General features: G+C 39.6%; 1 protein-coding gene across 1 annotated transcript in view; it reads left to right on the top strand.

Annotated features, from left to right (window-relative positions):
• Nucleotides 1–303: 303 nt before the first annotated feature.
• Nucleotides 304–15635, top strand: part of Nek5 (NIMA related kinase 5) — a 46808-nt gene continuing 31476 nt past the window's right edge. Inside the window, exons 1-6 of the mRNA XM_042685504.1 lie at nucleotides 304–422; nucleotides 915–1011; nucleotides 10075–10172; nucleotides 13995–14078; nucleotides 14180–14250; nucleotides 15444–15530. Coding sequence (XP_042541438.1) covers nucleotides 306–422; nucleotides 915–1011; nucleotides 10075–10172; nucleotides 13995–14078; nucleotides 14180–14250; nucleotides 15444–15530 — 554 coding nt within the window. The 5' untranslated portion in view covers nucleotides 304–305. The remainder of the gene's footprint in view (nucleotides 423–914; nucleotides 1012–10074; nucleotides 10173–13994; nucleotides 14079–14179; nucleotides 14251–15443; nucleotides 15531–15635) is intronic.

The following is a 15635-nucleotide window of genomic DNA, read 5'->3' as shown; positions in this document are numbered from 1 at the left end:
TCACAGAACAAACTTGCCACATAGCAACTTTTCTATTTTTAGAAATTAGGAAAATGGCAAGGTTAAGTGATTTTCCCAAGGTCATAATGCTAAAGTATATCAAAGTGAGCAAACAAGCCCACCAACAAGCTCTTTTTCTATATTGGCTTGTTCACATGAAAATTATTTGCTTGTCTTGGAAAGCCTGAAGGAAAGTTCTTGCAAATGAGTTCCCTTACATATCTGTCATCAATTTTTTTACTTGAGGCCATCGTGAAGAATGCAGTCAAATTTCATTATTCTTATTGCAGAAACCTGTGGAGATCATGGACAAATTTGATCTGATTAAGGTCATTGGGGAAGGTGCCTTTGGAAAAGCATACTTAGCTAAGGAGAAATCCAACAGCACGGACTGTGTCATAAAAGAGATCAACTTTGCAAAGGTAAAAGTTAAGTTCAAATTCTTGTTAATATTCCTGTTAATATTTATCTGGCTTTTGATTTATTTTAAAAAAAACTTAAAAAATATTGGAGACCTAAGGATCACAGATCGAAAGTCTGAGACTCATCACCAATCAGCCACCAAATAGCTGTAAGGAGTGTTGTGGCTCAAGTGGTAGAAAACTAGTGGCACATGTATGCATGTGCTCACACACACACACACATACAGCCCAAGTCACAGAATGTTGATCTACAGTCATCCTGAAGTCTTTATGGGGTATTGGTTCCAGTGCTCACCCTACCCCCATACCAAAGTCTTTGGATGTTCATGTCTTACATAAAGTGTTGTCATTTCCTCCCTTTGAGAGATCAGTTTTATAAGTGACATTGAACACAGTGATATCTTGGGAAATTTCAGTCAGGAGTGAACAGGTAGTAGAGTCCTGAAAGCAAGTTAATCTTACCAAACTTCACTATGTCTTAATATAATTCAGATGCCCACGCAAGAAAGAGAAGCTTCAACAAAAGAAGTGAGTCTTCTGGCCAAGATGAAACATCCCAACATAGTCACCTTCTTCAGCTCATTTCAAGGTTAGATTTTCCAACATTGCCCAAGTATTCCAATAGAGTACAGACATACTGATAAATATGAGAGTTCCTGAGAGTTGTATATAAATTAATTTTTGGAAATGTGCTCAATTTTCCCAAGTTATTTTAATAATAATCTGAGATGATGTCTTTATCTTCAAGCTTTTTTGTTATGTTTTGTTTTTGTTCCAGACCTGGGGTTTGAACTTAAAGCATGGGTGCTCTCTCTGAGCATTTTTTGCCCAAAGTTAGTGCTCTACACCTTAAGCCTCAGCTCCAATTCCAGCTTTTTGTTGGTTAATTGAAGTTAAGAGTCTCATGAACTTTCCTGCCCAGGCTGGCTTTGAACTAAAATCCTTAGATCTCAGCCTTTTGAGCAGCTAGGATTACAGGAGCGAGTCACATCTAGTGAGTTTTTCTGGACAGCTTTTATCTATTAAGTTCTTCCTCTTCTCCTTAATTTTCACTCAAATAGTCAATAATTAGTGTATTATATTTGAAGTAGTAGTAACTTCCAAGTGTCAGTGATCTACAACAATGCATATCTATTTCCCAGTCCTATCATAAGCTAGCTGTCAGCAGACTGGGATCTGAAGTCTGGAGTTCAGGCAGAAGGAACAACCCACATACAGAGCATGCTGTTTTGTGAAAGAGGAGGAAGACATCCCAGGACACTCTGCTTCAGTAGGGTGTGTGTATGGGAGGGGGTACATATTCTTTTTACATGAGACTCTACAGGTAGCAACAGGTAGGACTGAATAATCGTCTTATATATAGGGACAGCAAATAGTCAATGCACAACCACACAAACTGCCAAAACAGAGGGGAAGAACTTTGGGTAAGTCTCCTCCTCTGCACATCTGAATGCAGCTATTCTCCATCCATCCATCCTAAAGGGAAAAGGAGGGAAGATGAAGAGAGAGACAGAGAACAACCAAGCAAAGGCAGAGACTCCTCATTCACATATTTATTGACTGATTTCTCAGACATAATCCTAGGTACTAGGAATATAGTAGTGGAAAAAAATATTCAAAATTGGGTCTGGGAAGGTGGCTCAGTGGTAGAGTGCTTGCCTTGCATACATGAGGCCGTTGGTTCGATTCCTCAGCATCACATAAGCAAAAAGAAAAAAAGCCAGAAGTGGCACTGTGGCTTAAGTGGTAGAGCGCTAGCTTTGAGCTGAAGAGCTGAGGGACAGTGCCCAGGCCCAGAGTTCAGGCCCCATGACTGGACCCCCCAAAAAGAAAAAAAAAAAAATATATATATATATATATACATATTCAAAATTTCAGTCTGCCAGTGAGCAGAGCAGTGAGCCCTTCACTATTGTCTCCTTGGGCCATTTCTCAGGAATATTTACAGTGATAGACTTTGAAAGATGAGCTGACATCCCCTCAAAGACAGAAAGCAAGCATGTCTACTGCTCATTAAAAAGGTGATTGTTTCCCCCAGCTCAGGGTTTGGCTCACTTCATGGGCCAGTTCCATGTGAGTTTATCTGTTGTGGCCTCCATGGGATTTCAGGGGCACAACTTTTGAACAAGTCAAAAGGCAACTAACTTAATAGAGTGCCCCTTCACTCCCATTGACTTCCTAACAATGTCATAAGACTTTCCTTTCCTCATTTATTTTGGGGGGTATTATTTTCTAGCTAAATCCCACTCATTCTCAGGCCTTTCCTGAACTCACAATTCAAACTAACTTCTTCAACACTTTCCTACTTAGGAACATCTATTTATACATGACTGATAATAAATATATAAATGCATATTTACATAAGGTTATATATAATGATAGATTTGTTTGACATTTGTCTTCCTTGGGGGCTGAGGCTGCGGCTCAGTGAAAGAACACTGATCTAGTATATGAGAGGCCCTGGGTATGATGCTTTGCATCCCACACATAAGAAATGCAGACAGCAGGGGCTGGGAAGGTGGCTCAGTGGTAGAGCGCTTGCCTTGCATGCATGAGGCCCTGGGTTCGATTCCTCAGCACCACATAAGCAAAAAGAAAAAAGCCGGAAGTGGCGCTGTGACTCAAGTGGTAGAGCGCTAGCCTTGAGCTGAAGAGCTGAGGGACAGCGCCCAGGCCCAGAGTTCAGGCCCCACAACCGGACCCAAAAAAAAAAAAAAGAAAGCAATGCAGACAGCAAAGTGATCCTCAGTAGGTAGTACCTCGCTGCTCTATTTCCTAAGTGAGTGGACGGACTGGGCTACTTCAATACCTTGAAGTGTGTCATTATGCCATGCAAGATGGACTTTTGAGCACACTCAGTCCTGTTATACAACTAAAGTCATTTTTTTAGTGTAAAAATGGTATAAGTTTAACTTTTCTTTCTTTTCTTTTTTTTTTTTTTTGTTGGTCGTGGGACCTGAACTCTGGGCCTGAGCTCTTCAGCTCAGGGCTAACACTCTACCACTTGAACCACAGCACCACTTCCGACTTTTTCTGCTTATGTGGTTCTGAGGATCAAATCCAGGGCCTCATGCATGCGAGGCAAGCACTCTACAACTGAGCTACCTTCTTAGCCCCACGTTTAACTTTTCAATGACAATTCTTTGCTGTTGTTATTAAGTAGAGCTCTCTTGAGTTTAGGAAAAATAGCTATTGTGGTGAGTTTGAGTTTGTTTATCAGATTGTTGGTACTTGATACACAGGCTTTTCCAAAAGCCTCATGCTCTTAGATGCACCTGACTGAGAACAATACAGCTTTGTTGACTGAAACAGCCCATCTCTGATCACAAGAACCATAGCTCTGATGTATGGTTATGAAAATATGAGGGTTTTTTTTTAAAAATGAGATTGAAGCAACATAGGAAAAAAGGAGGATATAGTGATATTTCCTTAAGGCTAAGTGAATTCCATTTTAATTCCATCAATAAATATTTATTAACTATCTCTTATCTACTAAGTATATTCTAGATTTTGGAGTTCTGTTCAAAACCAGAAACAATCCCTGTACAATTTCCCAGTTTGATCTCCTAATTTCTATAGACCATCAGTCTAAAGTCTGGCATCAGCTTAGCTGACTTCTCTGCTATCTCTCATAGTTGAAACCAGGCTATCTTTTTTATCTTTTTTTTAAAGTCTATTTTCTTGTAAAGATGCTGTACAGAGGGCTGGGAAGTTGGCTCAGTGGTAGAGTGCTTGCCTTGCATGCCTGAGGCCCTGGGTTCAATTCCTCAGTACCACATAAGCAAAAAGAAAAAAGCCAGAAGTGGTGCTGTGGCTCAAGTGGTAGAGCGCTAGTCTTGAGCTGAAGAGCTGAGGGACAGTGCCCAGGCCCAGAGTTCAGGCCCCACGACCCGGACAAAAATAAAAAAAAAAAAAAAACCACAGAAAAAAAAAGATGCTGTACAGAGAGGTTACAGTTACATCAGTAATGAGTATATTTTTTGTTGGGCATTGTTACCCCTTCCTTTGGTTTTCTCCCACTATTCCTTCCCTCCTCTACCTCCCCCACTCTCCCCCAAAGTTGTAAGGTTCATTTCCAGCATAGTGTCTTGTGAGTATCATTGTTGCAATAGATCATCTTGTGTCCTTGTTTCAGCATTTTGTTATTCCCCTTCCCCTCCCCAAATTAGATAAATGTATATACAAGATACAAGGTACCAAAATCAAATACAGTGACAACAGGGATATACCATAGGAGGAAGAACATACAAAAGAAACAAAGAAAAAATAACATAGTACATTAAAAAATCAACAAAGAAAAACTCATGTGTCCATATCTTGTGGTTTATTTCACTTAACATCATCTTATATGGTCATATGTACATAGCTTTTGAGCTTTTCTGGTCATCGGATAAGATTATCCTAGACATGTACTAATTATTGCAAATAAGGGAAACCATAGGACCTATATTTCTTTGAGTCTGGCTTATTTCACTTAATATGATTTTTTCCCCCAAGTCTGTCCATTTCCGAACAAATGGGGCGAAGTCATTCTTTCTGATGGAAGCAAAGAATTCCATTGTGTGTGTGTGTGTGTGTGTGTGTGTGTGTGTGTGTGTGTGTGTGTGTGTGTGTGTGTGTGTGTCACATTTTCTTGATCCATTCATCTACTGAAGGGCATCTGGTTTGGTTCCATATCTTAGCTATGGTGAATAATGCTACGATAAACAGGTGTACTAGTAGCTTTAGTATGGTCTCGAAACCAGGCTATCTTAATTGCTATGGTACAGTCTTCTTCCCAGCTTACTTACATTGATGACAGAATTCTTTCACTTGAAATTATAGGATTTAGGTCCTCACTTTCTTGCTAACTGTTAACTAGAAAGTGTCTCTGTCCAGAAAAGTGAATTTCTAGGCCTGTCATATGGCTCCCTTACTAGAATCGGGAATATTTTACTTCCTCTGTCTCTAACCTCTTGTCCCAGATTTAAATGTCTCATGTGATTGATTGGGTTAGGCCCACCTGGAGAATCTTTTTGGCTTATCCCAAATCAGCTGATTAGTAACTTTAATGACATCAGCAAAATCCCTTTTCTATGTAATACAGTGACATAAATTCAAGTCAAACGTAGTTTGAGGTCTTTTGTCTTCAGGAATTTGAAGAATGAAATTCATTGGCAATGAAAGGTGAGAGCCAAGTATTGAACATCGAAGTTTGCTTTCATAGAAAGGAAAGCTTCCACAGCAATGAAGGATCCCAAGAGACTCTCCTCGCCCCATTTCCTCCCCCCCACAAGCCTTTGTGCAAGGTCTTTACCAATCAGGGAGCTGGTCATGCCATTGAGCCCATGCTGACTAAAGCTTGTGGGCAGATGTGTCTTCCTTATCGGCCAGAGGGACTTATGCCACCTAATGAGTAAGACACTATGTCACATCAGGGACCTCTACTCTAGCTACCTGCCCACATCTTTTTTTTCTTTTCTTTTTCTGACTCAATATGAATATTAGGAAGAGTGATATCCTAGCATGTTTGTGGATACTGCCCTTACATAATGGGAGAAAGTTACACATGTGTTAGAAATCTTCCTTTTCCATCTGTGGAGTTTACAGTCTTGAGTGGAGGAGAATGGAGAGGGATGGAAAAGAAATGTAAACAGCATACATTAATAAGCACATTATTTTAGTATGTTGAAGCAAGTAAGTGATGCAGGCACAAGTAGTTCATGCCTATAATCCTAGCTACTCAGAAAGCTGAGATTTGACGATTGAGATGCAAAGCCAGCCCAGGCAGAAGTCTGAGAGACTCTGTTTCCAATTAACCAGTAAAACAGCTGGACTGGAAGCATTGCTCTAGTGGTAGAGTGCCAGCCATGAGCAAAAAAAAAAAAAGCTATGTGAAAGTGTGAAAGAGGCCCTGAGGTCAGTTGGGTACCAGTGCATATTTGCACATGTACACACGGCCACATGGAATTGAAGTTCAAGCTCATAGAAAAAAAGTGTAGTGAGGCAGACTTGGGGTGCAATTTTTAATAGGGTGGCCAGGATATGTTTTATGATGGAGGTGTAGCAAAGAGTTGAAGGAAAGAGGAAGAGGTTCCTGCTGATGTCTTGCAAAAAATTTTCTAGGCTAAGGAACAACCACTGTGAAGGCATAAGGTAAGAGAAAGCCTGATGTGTTAATGGACCATCCAAGAGGGACAGAAGATTTGGTATGGACATTGAGCATCTATTTGTTTTTTGTTGGGGATGCTAAGCCTTTGACTATTGTCTCCTTGGGGCATTTCTCAGAACTAGTTACAGTGATGGACTTTGAAAGATGAGCTGACATCCCCGCAAAGACATAAAAGCAGGCATGTCTACTGCTCACTAAAAAGATGGCTGTTTCCCCCAGCTCAGGGTTTGGCTCACTCCATGGGCCAGTTCCAGGTGAGTTCATCTGTTGTGGCCTCCCTGGGATTTCAGGGACACAAAAGACAGGTGTTAACTTGAAGCTCTGGCTTCTCTTTTGTCAAGGGGAGTAATCTCTTTTGCCCTGGACCCAGGAGTCTCATTTCTTTTGCCAGCATTCATAAAACAGAAACAAGCTACTAAGTAAAGTGGGATTTCAGATCCTCCATAGAACCCTAATTGAAGTCAATGTGGAGTAGTGTACAATGAGCTAGAGGGAAATAGTAGCAGATTTTTTTTTTAATTCCTCAAATGCCTTAATTTTATACAATGATGATAATAATGGAAGCTAATGCATTTTATCAAACCTAAGTTGATCCATAAGCTTTATAAGTCCAGAAGCTACTAGTCTAACTTCTTTTTCTAGAGTTATCCCTTCTTCCCTTGTGCATTTTCCAATATTATACATTCTTTAAGAGTGAATACTTAATGTGATAACCTTTATCCTATCTCTGAGTACACCTAAACTCTTACTACCCTCTCATTTATGTGACACTTAGAATATACTATTGTGTCCACAAGTATTCTTTATTTCCCTCACTGAGATTGGAAATACTTTGAGGACAAGAATTATTTTTCATGCCTTTCACTCCCTCCTACAGTGCTTACTTTAAACAGATGGAAATTTTGACAGCACAAATGATTTTTTAAAATAATTCTAATTGTAGTAAGTATGACATTAGCAATGACTAATGGAAAAATGCTTATTTTAGAGCCAGGTAATGCTGGCTAATATTAGAATAGTTTCTTTGAGATGGCTTAGTGGTGATTGATCCAGATTCACTCCATTTCTTCCACCAAAAACCATTCTAAGCAGTTACTCAGGAGACAGAAACAGGAGGCTCATAGTTCCTGGTCAGCTTGAACAAAAAGTGAGTGAGAACCTGTTATAAAAAAAACAATCTGGGTATTGTGCCTGTGGCTGATGGAAAGTTGGAGGCAGGAGAATCTTGATCCAAGGAAGTCTAAGCAAAAGTGCAAGACCCTATCTGACAATCAAAATAAAAGCAAAATTACTGAGGCTGTGGATTGAATGGTAGAGTACTTGCCTAGCAAGCATAGGCCCTGAGCTCAATCACCAGTATTACAAAATGAAAGAAAGAAAAATAAAGGGCTGGGAAGGTGGCTCAGTGGTAGAGTACTTGTCTTGCATATATGAGGCCCTGGGTTCGATTGCTCAGCACCACATAAGCAAAAAGAAAAAAGCCGGAAGTGGTGCTGTGGCTCAAGTGGTAGAGCGCTAGCCTTGAGCTGAAGAGCTGAGGGACAGCGCCCAGGCCCAGAGTTCAGGCCCCACGACCAGACCCCCAAAAAAAAAAAAAAAATGATATAAGGAGAGGAGGAGGGAAGAGGAAAGGGGAAAGGAAGAAGAAGAGGGGAGAGGAGGGAAGGAAAGGGGAGGGAAGGAGCACTGTAAGGCCAGGTAAATGGCTAGTAGTGGAGAGTTCCCTTATTAGGTTACCTGTAGCTTTGAAATTGCTATCACCGCATTGCATGGCTGAACTACAAGAACATAGCACCAGCAATGCATTCCTGAAAATATCCGATCTCTAGATCTTATGGATATTAGGAAGTGTCTCTCCCAAACCCTTCTGGATCTCAGGTCTGACTTCACTTACCCTTCCTGTTCTTACCACTCTAGAGCATAGTGAACTTCCTATAGTACCTGAGGGTCTCCTCAGTGGATTGTACCTTCCTTAGGACTATATTAATCCTTAATTTTTTTTCCTTTTTTTTAATTGTGAAAATACCATACAGAGGGGTTACAATTACATGAGCACTGTTGCCTCCTCCTTTGTTTCCCCTTCCCATTCCTTCCCATCTCCCGTCCCCCCTGCCCCTCCACCCCCCCAACCCCCACATCAAAGTTGTAAAGTTTGGTTTTCCACATAACGTCTTATACATCTCATTGTTGCAATGGGTCCACTGTATCCCTATTTAAACAATTTGTTTTTTCCTCTCCCCTCCACAAATTATACCAACATCAAATACAGTAGAAACGGGTTATACCATGGGGAGTAGTATGGAGGTTCCTCAAAAGACTCCACATAGAGCTCCCCTATGACTCAGCAATCCCACTTTTGGGCATTTACCCAAATGATCACAAACAAGACCACACTAAAGCAACCAGCACAACTATGTTTCTTGCAGCATTATTTACCATAGCTAAGATATGGAACCAACCCAGATGCCTCTCAGTAGATGAATGGATCAAGAAAATGTGGTATAGATACACGATGGAATTCTATGCCTCCATCAGAAAGAATGACATTGCCCCATTTGTTAGGAAATGGAAAGACTTGGAAAAAATTATAGTAAGTGAAGAAAGCCAGGCCTAAAGAAACATAGGTCCCATGCTTTCCCTTATTTGTAATAACTAGTGTATGTCTGAGACAAGCAGAAAAGGTCAGATAAATTGATGTTAGGTAAAATGAACCCCAAGATAAGGACTCAAATGTTTTTTTTTTTTCTTGCTGTTGTTTCTAACATATTTATAAGGTATTTCTTTGTTGTTTTGTATATCCTTAACATTTTAAAAAATCATTTTAATTTTTAACAGTATTGAGGATTGACCATAGGGCCTCACGCTTGCTGGGTAGATGCTCTAACACTTTGAGCCACATCTCCAGCTCTTTTATCCTTGGTTATTTTAAAGGAAGAAAGGAAGGAAGGAAGGAAGGAAGGAAGGAAGGAAGGAAGGAAGGAAGGAAGGAAGGAAGGAAGGAAGGAAGGAAGGAAGGAAGGAAGGAGGGAGGGAGGGAGGGAGGGAAGGAGGGAGAGAGGGAGGAAGGAAAGAAAGAAGAGAGAGAGAGAGAGAGAGAGAGAAAGAGAGAGAGAGAGAGAGAGAGAAAGAGATGTAAGAGGCAGCTGGATGTGGAGATGCATGCCTGTAATCCCCAACATGCAAAAAGAGATTGAGATAGAAGGATCAAAAGTACAGGACAAAAAGGAGGGGTAACAATGCTCGAAAGGAAATGTACTCATTACTCATGTAACTGTAACCCCTCTTTACAGTATCTTTACAATAAAAAAAAAAGGTTCAAGACAAACCAACAAAAAGTAAATAGTGAACTAAAATTAAAACCCAGTCCATCACACCAGTGTTTTGAACTGTCCCACATTGCATATTTCTGTTATATTCCCCACCTTCTAGAATTTGAGAGGCATGTGACTGATACACATCTGAATACCTTTAGCACCAAATGATGCCCTTTCTTTCTCCCAGAGCACAGTAGGCTGTTCATTGTGATGGAATACTGCGATGGGGGAGATCTCATGAGAAGGATTCACAGGCAGCGTGGAGTGTTGTTTAGTGAAGAGCAGGTAAAACACTATAATTTGATGATTAATTTTTACATCATATGCAGGAGACTATATGAAGCATGATTTCGGTAGAGAAATTCAAGCCATAAAATACTGGACCAGTAGTTTTTAGTCTGAAATATATTTGTAATTGAGCTAAAATAGAAACTCTCTTTGAGACTGTTTTCTTGAGAAAAGATAAGCTATTAGATGCATCTAACATTGATGCTTAGATCTAGGGAAAAAGATGTGAATGTGGATGTGCCTTCACCATTTTATTTATTTACTTAATGCTGATCCTGGGGCTTGAACTCAAGGCCTGGGAGCTATCTCTGAGCTTATTTTGCTAAAGACTAGCACTCTTACCATTTGAACTACAGCTTCACATTTGGATTTTTTTTTGGTAGTTTATGGACTTCCTACCTGTGCTGACTTTGAACCATGATCCTTGGGTCTCAGCCTCTGGGTAACTAGGATTATAGTTTGAGCTACTGACACCTAGTCAACCTTGGTAATTGTGTGTGTGTGTGTGTGTGTGTGTGTGTGTGTGCTGGTTCTGGGCCTTGAACTCAGGACCTGGGCTCTGTCCCTGAGCTTTTTGTGCTCAAGGCTAGCACTCTACCACTTGAGCCGCAGCTCTATACAGCTTTTTTGTAGTGTAGTGGGGATAGCAGTCTCACTGAGAGTCTCACTGGGATGGTTCAAAGCCATACCCCCAGACATGAGCCATAGGCACCCAGCTAACTTTGGCCATTTTAAATGTGACAAATTTAAAGCTTCACTCTTTTTTGTTTTACCATTATACTGTGTTTAAAAATAGCTTCCTTCTGGGGCCAGTGGCTCACAACTATATTTATAGCTACTCAGGAGGCTGAGATGTGAGAATTGGGCTTGGAAGCCAGTTCAGACAGAAAAGTCTATGAGACTCTCATCTCTAATTAACCAACAAAAAGGCCTGAAGTAGTGCTGTGGCTCAAGTGGTAGAGTGCTAGCCTTAAGCAAAAAAGGCAAAGGGACAGTACCCAGGCCCTTAGTTCAAGCTCCAGTACTGACAATAAAAAAAAATCAATCATTTTTTCTTTCTTTCTTTCTTCTTTATTTCTTTCTTCCTCTTTCTTTCTCCTTCCTTCCTTTCTCTTTCTTTCTTTCTCTTTCTTTCTTTTTCTCTTTTCTTTTCTTTCTTTGCTAAGGAGGATAGATCATTCTTTTAGCACTGCTGTTTAAATTTCATGGGTACAGGGTAAGCCTGATCTCACCCTGTACTCCAGACTGGCCTTGAATTCTTGACCTTCCTTCATCATCCTCTTGAGTGCTGGGATTATAGGTGCCAATACACTCAGCAGTTGCATTGTGCTTTCTCTTTTTCTTCTTTCTCCTCTTTCTTTTCTCTTCCTCCTGTTTCTTATTATTCATTTTTTTTCAACTTTTTGTAAGGCTTAGGCTCTAAGCATGTTAGGCAAGTTTGTTCCTATTAGGCTACTTCCCAAACCCCAGTTTCATTGGTTATTAAGAGGGAGAGAGGAGCTGGGAATGTAGCTTGGTGGCAGAGTGTTTTCTTTTTTTTTTTTTTTTGCTTTTGTGGTCCAGAGTTTTATTCTATTTTTCTGTTCCTTTGAAATGTACAGGATTGTTTTATGACTTTTACTAAACCATTTTTGTCCATATTATTCTTTTTTTAATTATAAATAAGGTTTTTTTTTATTATGAAAATACCATGCAGAGGGGTTACAATTACATGAGCAAGGTAATCTTTGTTTCCCCTTACCATCTCTACCCTCCCATCACTCCCTCCCCGCCCCCTGCCTCCCATCCCCCAGCCAAAGTTGTGAAGTTCGTTTTTTGACATAGCATCTTGCACCTTTCATTGTTACAATGGGTCCACTTCCCTGAATTATACCAACATCAAGTACAGTGAAAACAGGCAGAGTGTTTATTCTAAACACGTAAAAGGCACTAATTCAATCCCTAGCACTGCAAAAACAAAACAAAAGCTGGGTGGGGGTGGGGGAGAGGCTAGAGAGGGGATAATTATCTCCATTTCCCCCTTTTTTTTTTTTTCTGTGCACAAAACATTTTTTCTTCCATACACCAATCCTTCTTTGGAGCCCTCTTGGGAGTTGTACAGTAAAGGACACAGGTATGTGTAAGTGGAGAGGAATCCAATTAGAGCCTTCGTGATTGATGGGTAAGCAGATTGCCCCAAGCAGCACACAGGAAAGACCCACCCTCTTTCTTTTAGGCCATATATATCTTTGTTCTATTTTGCAGTTAAGAGCATTATACCTGTATAATTTCCTTCTGGGGTTAAAGCTGAATATTTTGATTGTATGAATGATTAAAGAACCACTGTCTCTAACCTCTGTGAATTTAATCAAGCATTTTTTTCTATGCTCATTTGCATTCTATATTAAACTCTACTCATATTTATAGAAACCTTCCTTTCTCTTGTCTAGTTATTATTTTACCACATTTTATTAAAAAATGCTTTTTATGAAAAATTTTTGAATTCTATTTTCTTTTGTTGAGAAAGAAGTAAAAAGACAACTGAATCTTAATGTCTGGAATATAGCCTGTTTCTTCCATTATTTTCCTCTTTCTGTATAGTTTGTCAGACAAAAAACCGTGCATGTTAGAGTAGTTTAAGTAAATCTCCATAAGATAGAACATATTTTAATAAAGAAGCTTATAGTTAAATAAGATAAGATCATGACAAAGAAATAAAGTTGGTATTCCCTAGCAAAATGAACTTTTGAATTTTTTCAGCGTGGGAATAGAACTTAAGGCCTTGTACTGGCTAGGCAAGTGCTGTCATTGACCTATATCCCCCATCCCAACATTAAATATTTGTTGGTTTAAATCATAACTTCTTTCTCTTTTCTTTTCCTGTCCTTGGCATTCTCCATCCCTTGAGAAGGAAAATCTAAAGGCACCAGTGTTATGAGGGTCTGAAAGAATAGTAGGCAAGCAGAATGTTTGCAACCACATGTTAAATAAGAATAAAGAAAATCAAGCAAGGCATTGGTGCCTGTGCTTGTAATTCCAGCTACTCAGGAGGCTAAGATCTGAGGATAATAGCTTGAAGCCACCTCAGGCAGCAGAAGTCCTTGATACCCTTAGTCTCAAAAAGCAGGATGTAGAGCTGAGGCTCAAGTGGTAGAGCACCGTCCTTGAGCAGAAAAAAATAAAGGACAGAGCCTAAGCCCTGAGTTCAAATCCCAATAGTGGAACAAGAAAAAGAAGTCATAAATGCCCTCCTCTATTCCTTGTTTCAGTCTGTCTTTTTCTGCATGTGAATCCTCTTTTATATCTATTTTAGACTGCTTTTCTGTACCTCTATTTTTCTATCTATAAAATGAAGGAAAGATGGGTTTTTGTTGGTGGTGGTAATGGTGGTAGTAGTGATTGAGGAGATGTCATTTGTTTTTGCTTTTGAGTTTTCTTGTTATTATTGTTGCTTTTTGTCCTTAGAAGAAAGGCTAGGGGGTGGGGACACAGAAACGAAGGAGGAAGGGTGAACAAATGCAGTCTTGGTATTCAGTAGACACTGTATGGAAAATGAACTATGCAATTTGTGAACAGAGACAGGAGGGGAAACTGGAGGAAAGTGAAGGAAGAAGTGATATCATCCAAAAAGAAATGTACTCATTACCTGACTTATGAAACTGTAACCCTTCTGTATAACACCTTAATAAACAATAAAATTATATTTAAAAAAACAATATGAAGTGTACCTATTAGCTTCATCCTGATAAATGCATACAACACATACCATTTCTTTCTTTTTTGTATGTTTTTATAAAGACATTTTGGTGACTAGCAAGATGATTTCTGTTTCCTCTATAGATCCTGGGTTGGTTCGTGCAGATTTCCCTAGGACTGAAGCACATTCATGACAGGAAAATATTACACAGGGACATCAAAGCTCAGGTAACACCTCAGAGTGAGGACTAAGATCGAAAAAAATCTTTTTTCCCCCTCTTTCTCAAACTATCTCAAGTAATCTAACATTTTCTCTCCTCCAATTTTAGAACATTTTTCTTAGCAAGAATGGAATGGTTGCAAAGCTTGGGGACTTTGGTATAGCAAGAGTCCTGAATAAGTAAGTACTTCCAACAATCATTTCTTTTCCTACTTAAAGTGTGCATTTTGAGGTATTGTGAAGGAGGAAGCTAGCAAAAGCTTGATAGTCTACATTATTTTTGGTAACTGTATAATGTATGAACTCACTCATATGTCTGTGTTTAAAATTATCAAGATAAATTGTGGCATAATGAAGTAAGGGTGGTTAACATGATACAAGTCTGTGTAACAGGAGCTGTTGCTGGAGTATGTCCAAAGTTTGTGGGAATTTAGTAGAATGGGCAGGTTTATACTTACTACAGAATTCACTGGTGCAACTGCTTTGGAAAACAATTTTAGGCCAGGTGCCAATGGTTCATGCCTATCATCCTAGCTACTCTGGAGGCTGAGATCTGAGGATTGAGGTTCAAAGCCCACCCCAGGCAGAAAAATCCCTAAGACTGTTATCTCCAATTAACCAGCAAAAAAAACAAACAAAAAACAAAAAACAGAAGTGAAGATGTGGCTCACGTGGTCTTGAACAAATAAGCTCAGGGGCAGTCTCTAGGCCCTGAGTTCAAGCCCTGGTACTGGCAAAAAAAAAAGGGGGGGGAAGGAAAAAAAACAACAATATCTCCTGTTGTCACTGTATTTGAGTTTGGTACCCTGTGTATTGTATATACATTTATACATTTATCTGATTTGGGGAAGGGAAGGAGAATAACAAAGTGGTGAGACAAAGGACAAAGTGAACCAATGTAAGCAACAGCAACACTCACAAGACACTATGTTGGAAATTAACTTTACAACGTGGGGGGAGGGAGTCAGGGGGAAGGAAAGTGGGAAAAAATGAGGGAGGAGGTAACAATGTTCAGCAAGAAATGTACTCACTACCTTACTTATGTAACCGCAACTCCTCTGTATATCACCTTTACAAAAAAATAAAATTTAATTTTAAACAAAGTAACAAGAGCAAAAAAAGGTTTGGAGGTGTGATTCAAGTGGTAGAGTACTTGCTAGCATGTGTGAAGCTCTGGGGTCCCAGCCCAGTACCACCAAAACAAAGCTAACTAAAGATACCTACTGATTTTTATTATTCTATTATCGAGGTACAATGTTTTGTGTTCTCTTTATACTTATGCAAATGAGCTAAATTTTTGTTATACTTTTTCTCATCTGAAGTCTTTCTCCAGAACAAACCATACTGTCTCATTATTCTATGTAACTTGCTAGCTCCATGGAACTTGCTCGAACTTGTGTTGGAACACCCTACTACCTGTCCCCGGAGATCTGTCAGAATAAACCATATAACAATAAAACGTGAGTTCCTGGCTCATTTGAAAGTGTCAGTACAATCTGGTTTCAGGTCAGATTTGTTGAGTTATGGGTCCAGACACTGAAGTTCTAATCTTCTCTCTCTCTCTC

This window comes from Dipodomys spectabilis, unplaced genomic scaffold, assembly GCF_019054845.1.
Source record: "Dipodomys spectabilis isolate Male_0828 unplaced genomic scaffold, ASM1905484v1 ptg000095l, whole genome shotgun sequence".
NCBI classification, from domain to species: domain Eukaryota; kingdom Metazoa; phylum Chordata; class Mammalia; order Rodentia; family Heteromyidae; genus Dipodomys; species Dipodomys spectabilis.
This window is presented reverse-complemented; position numbering and strand designations above follow the sequence as displayed.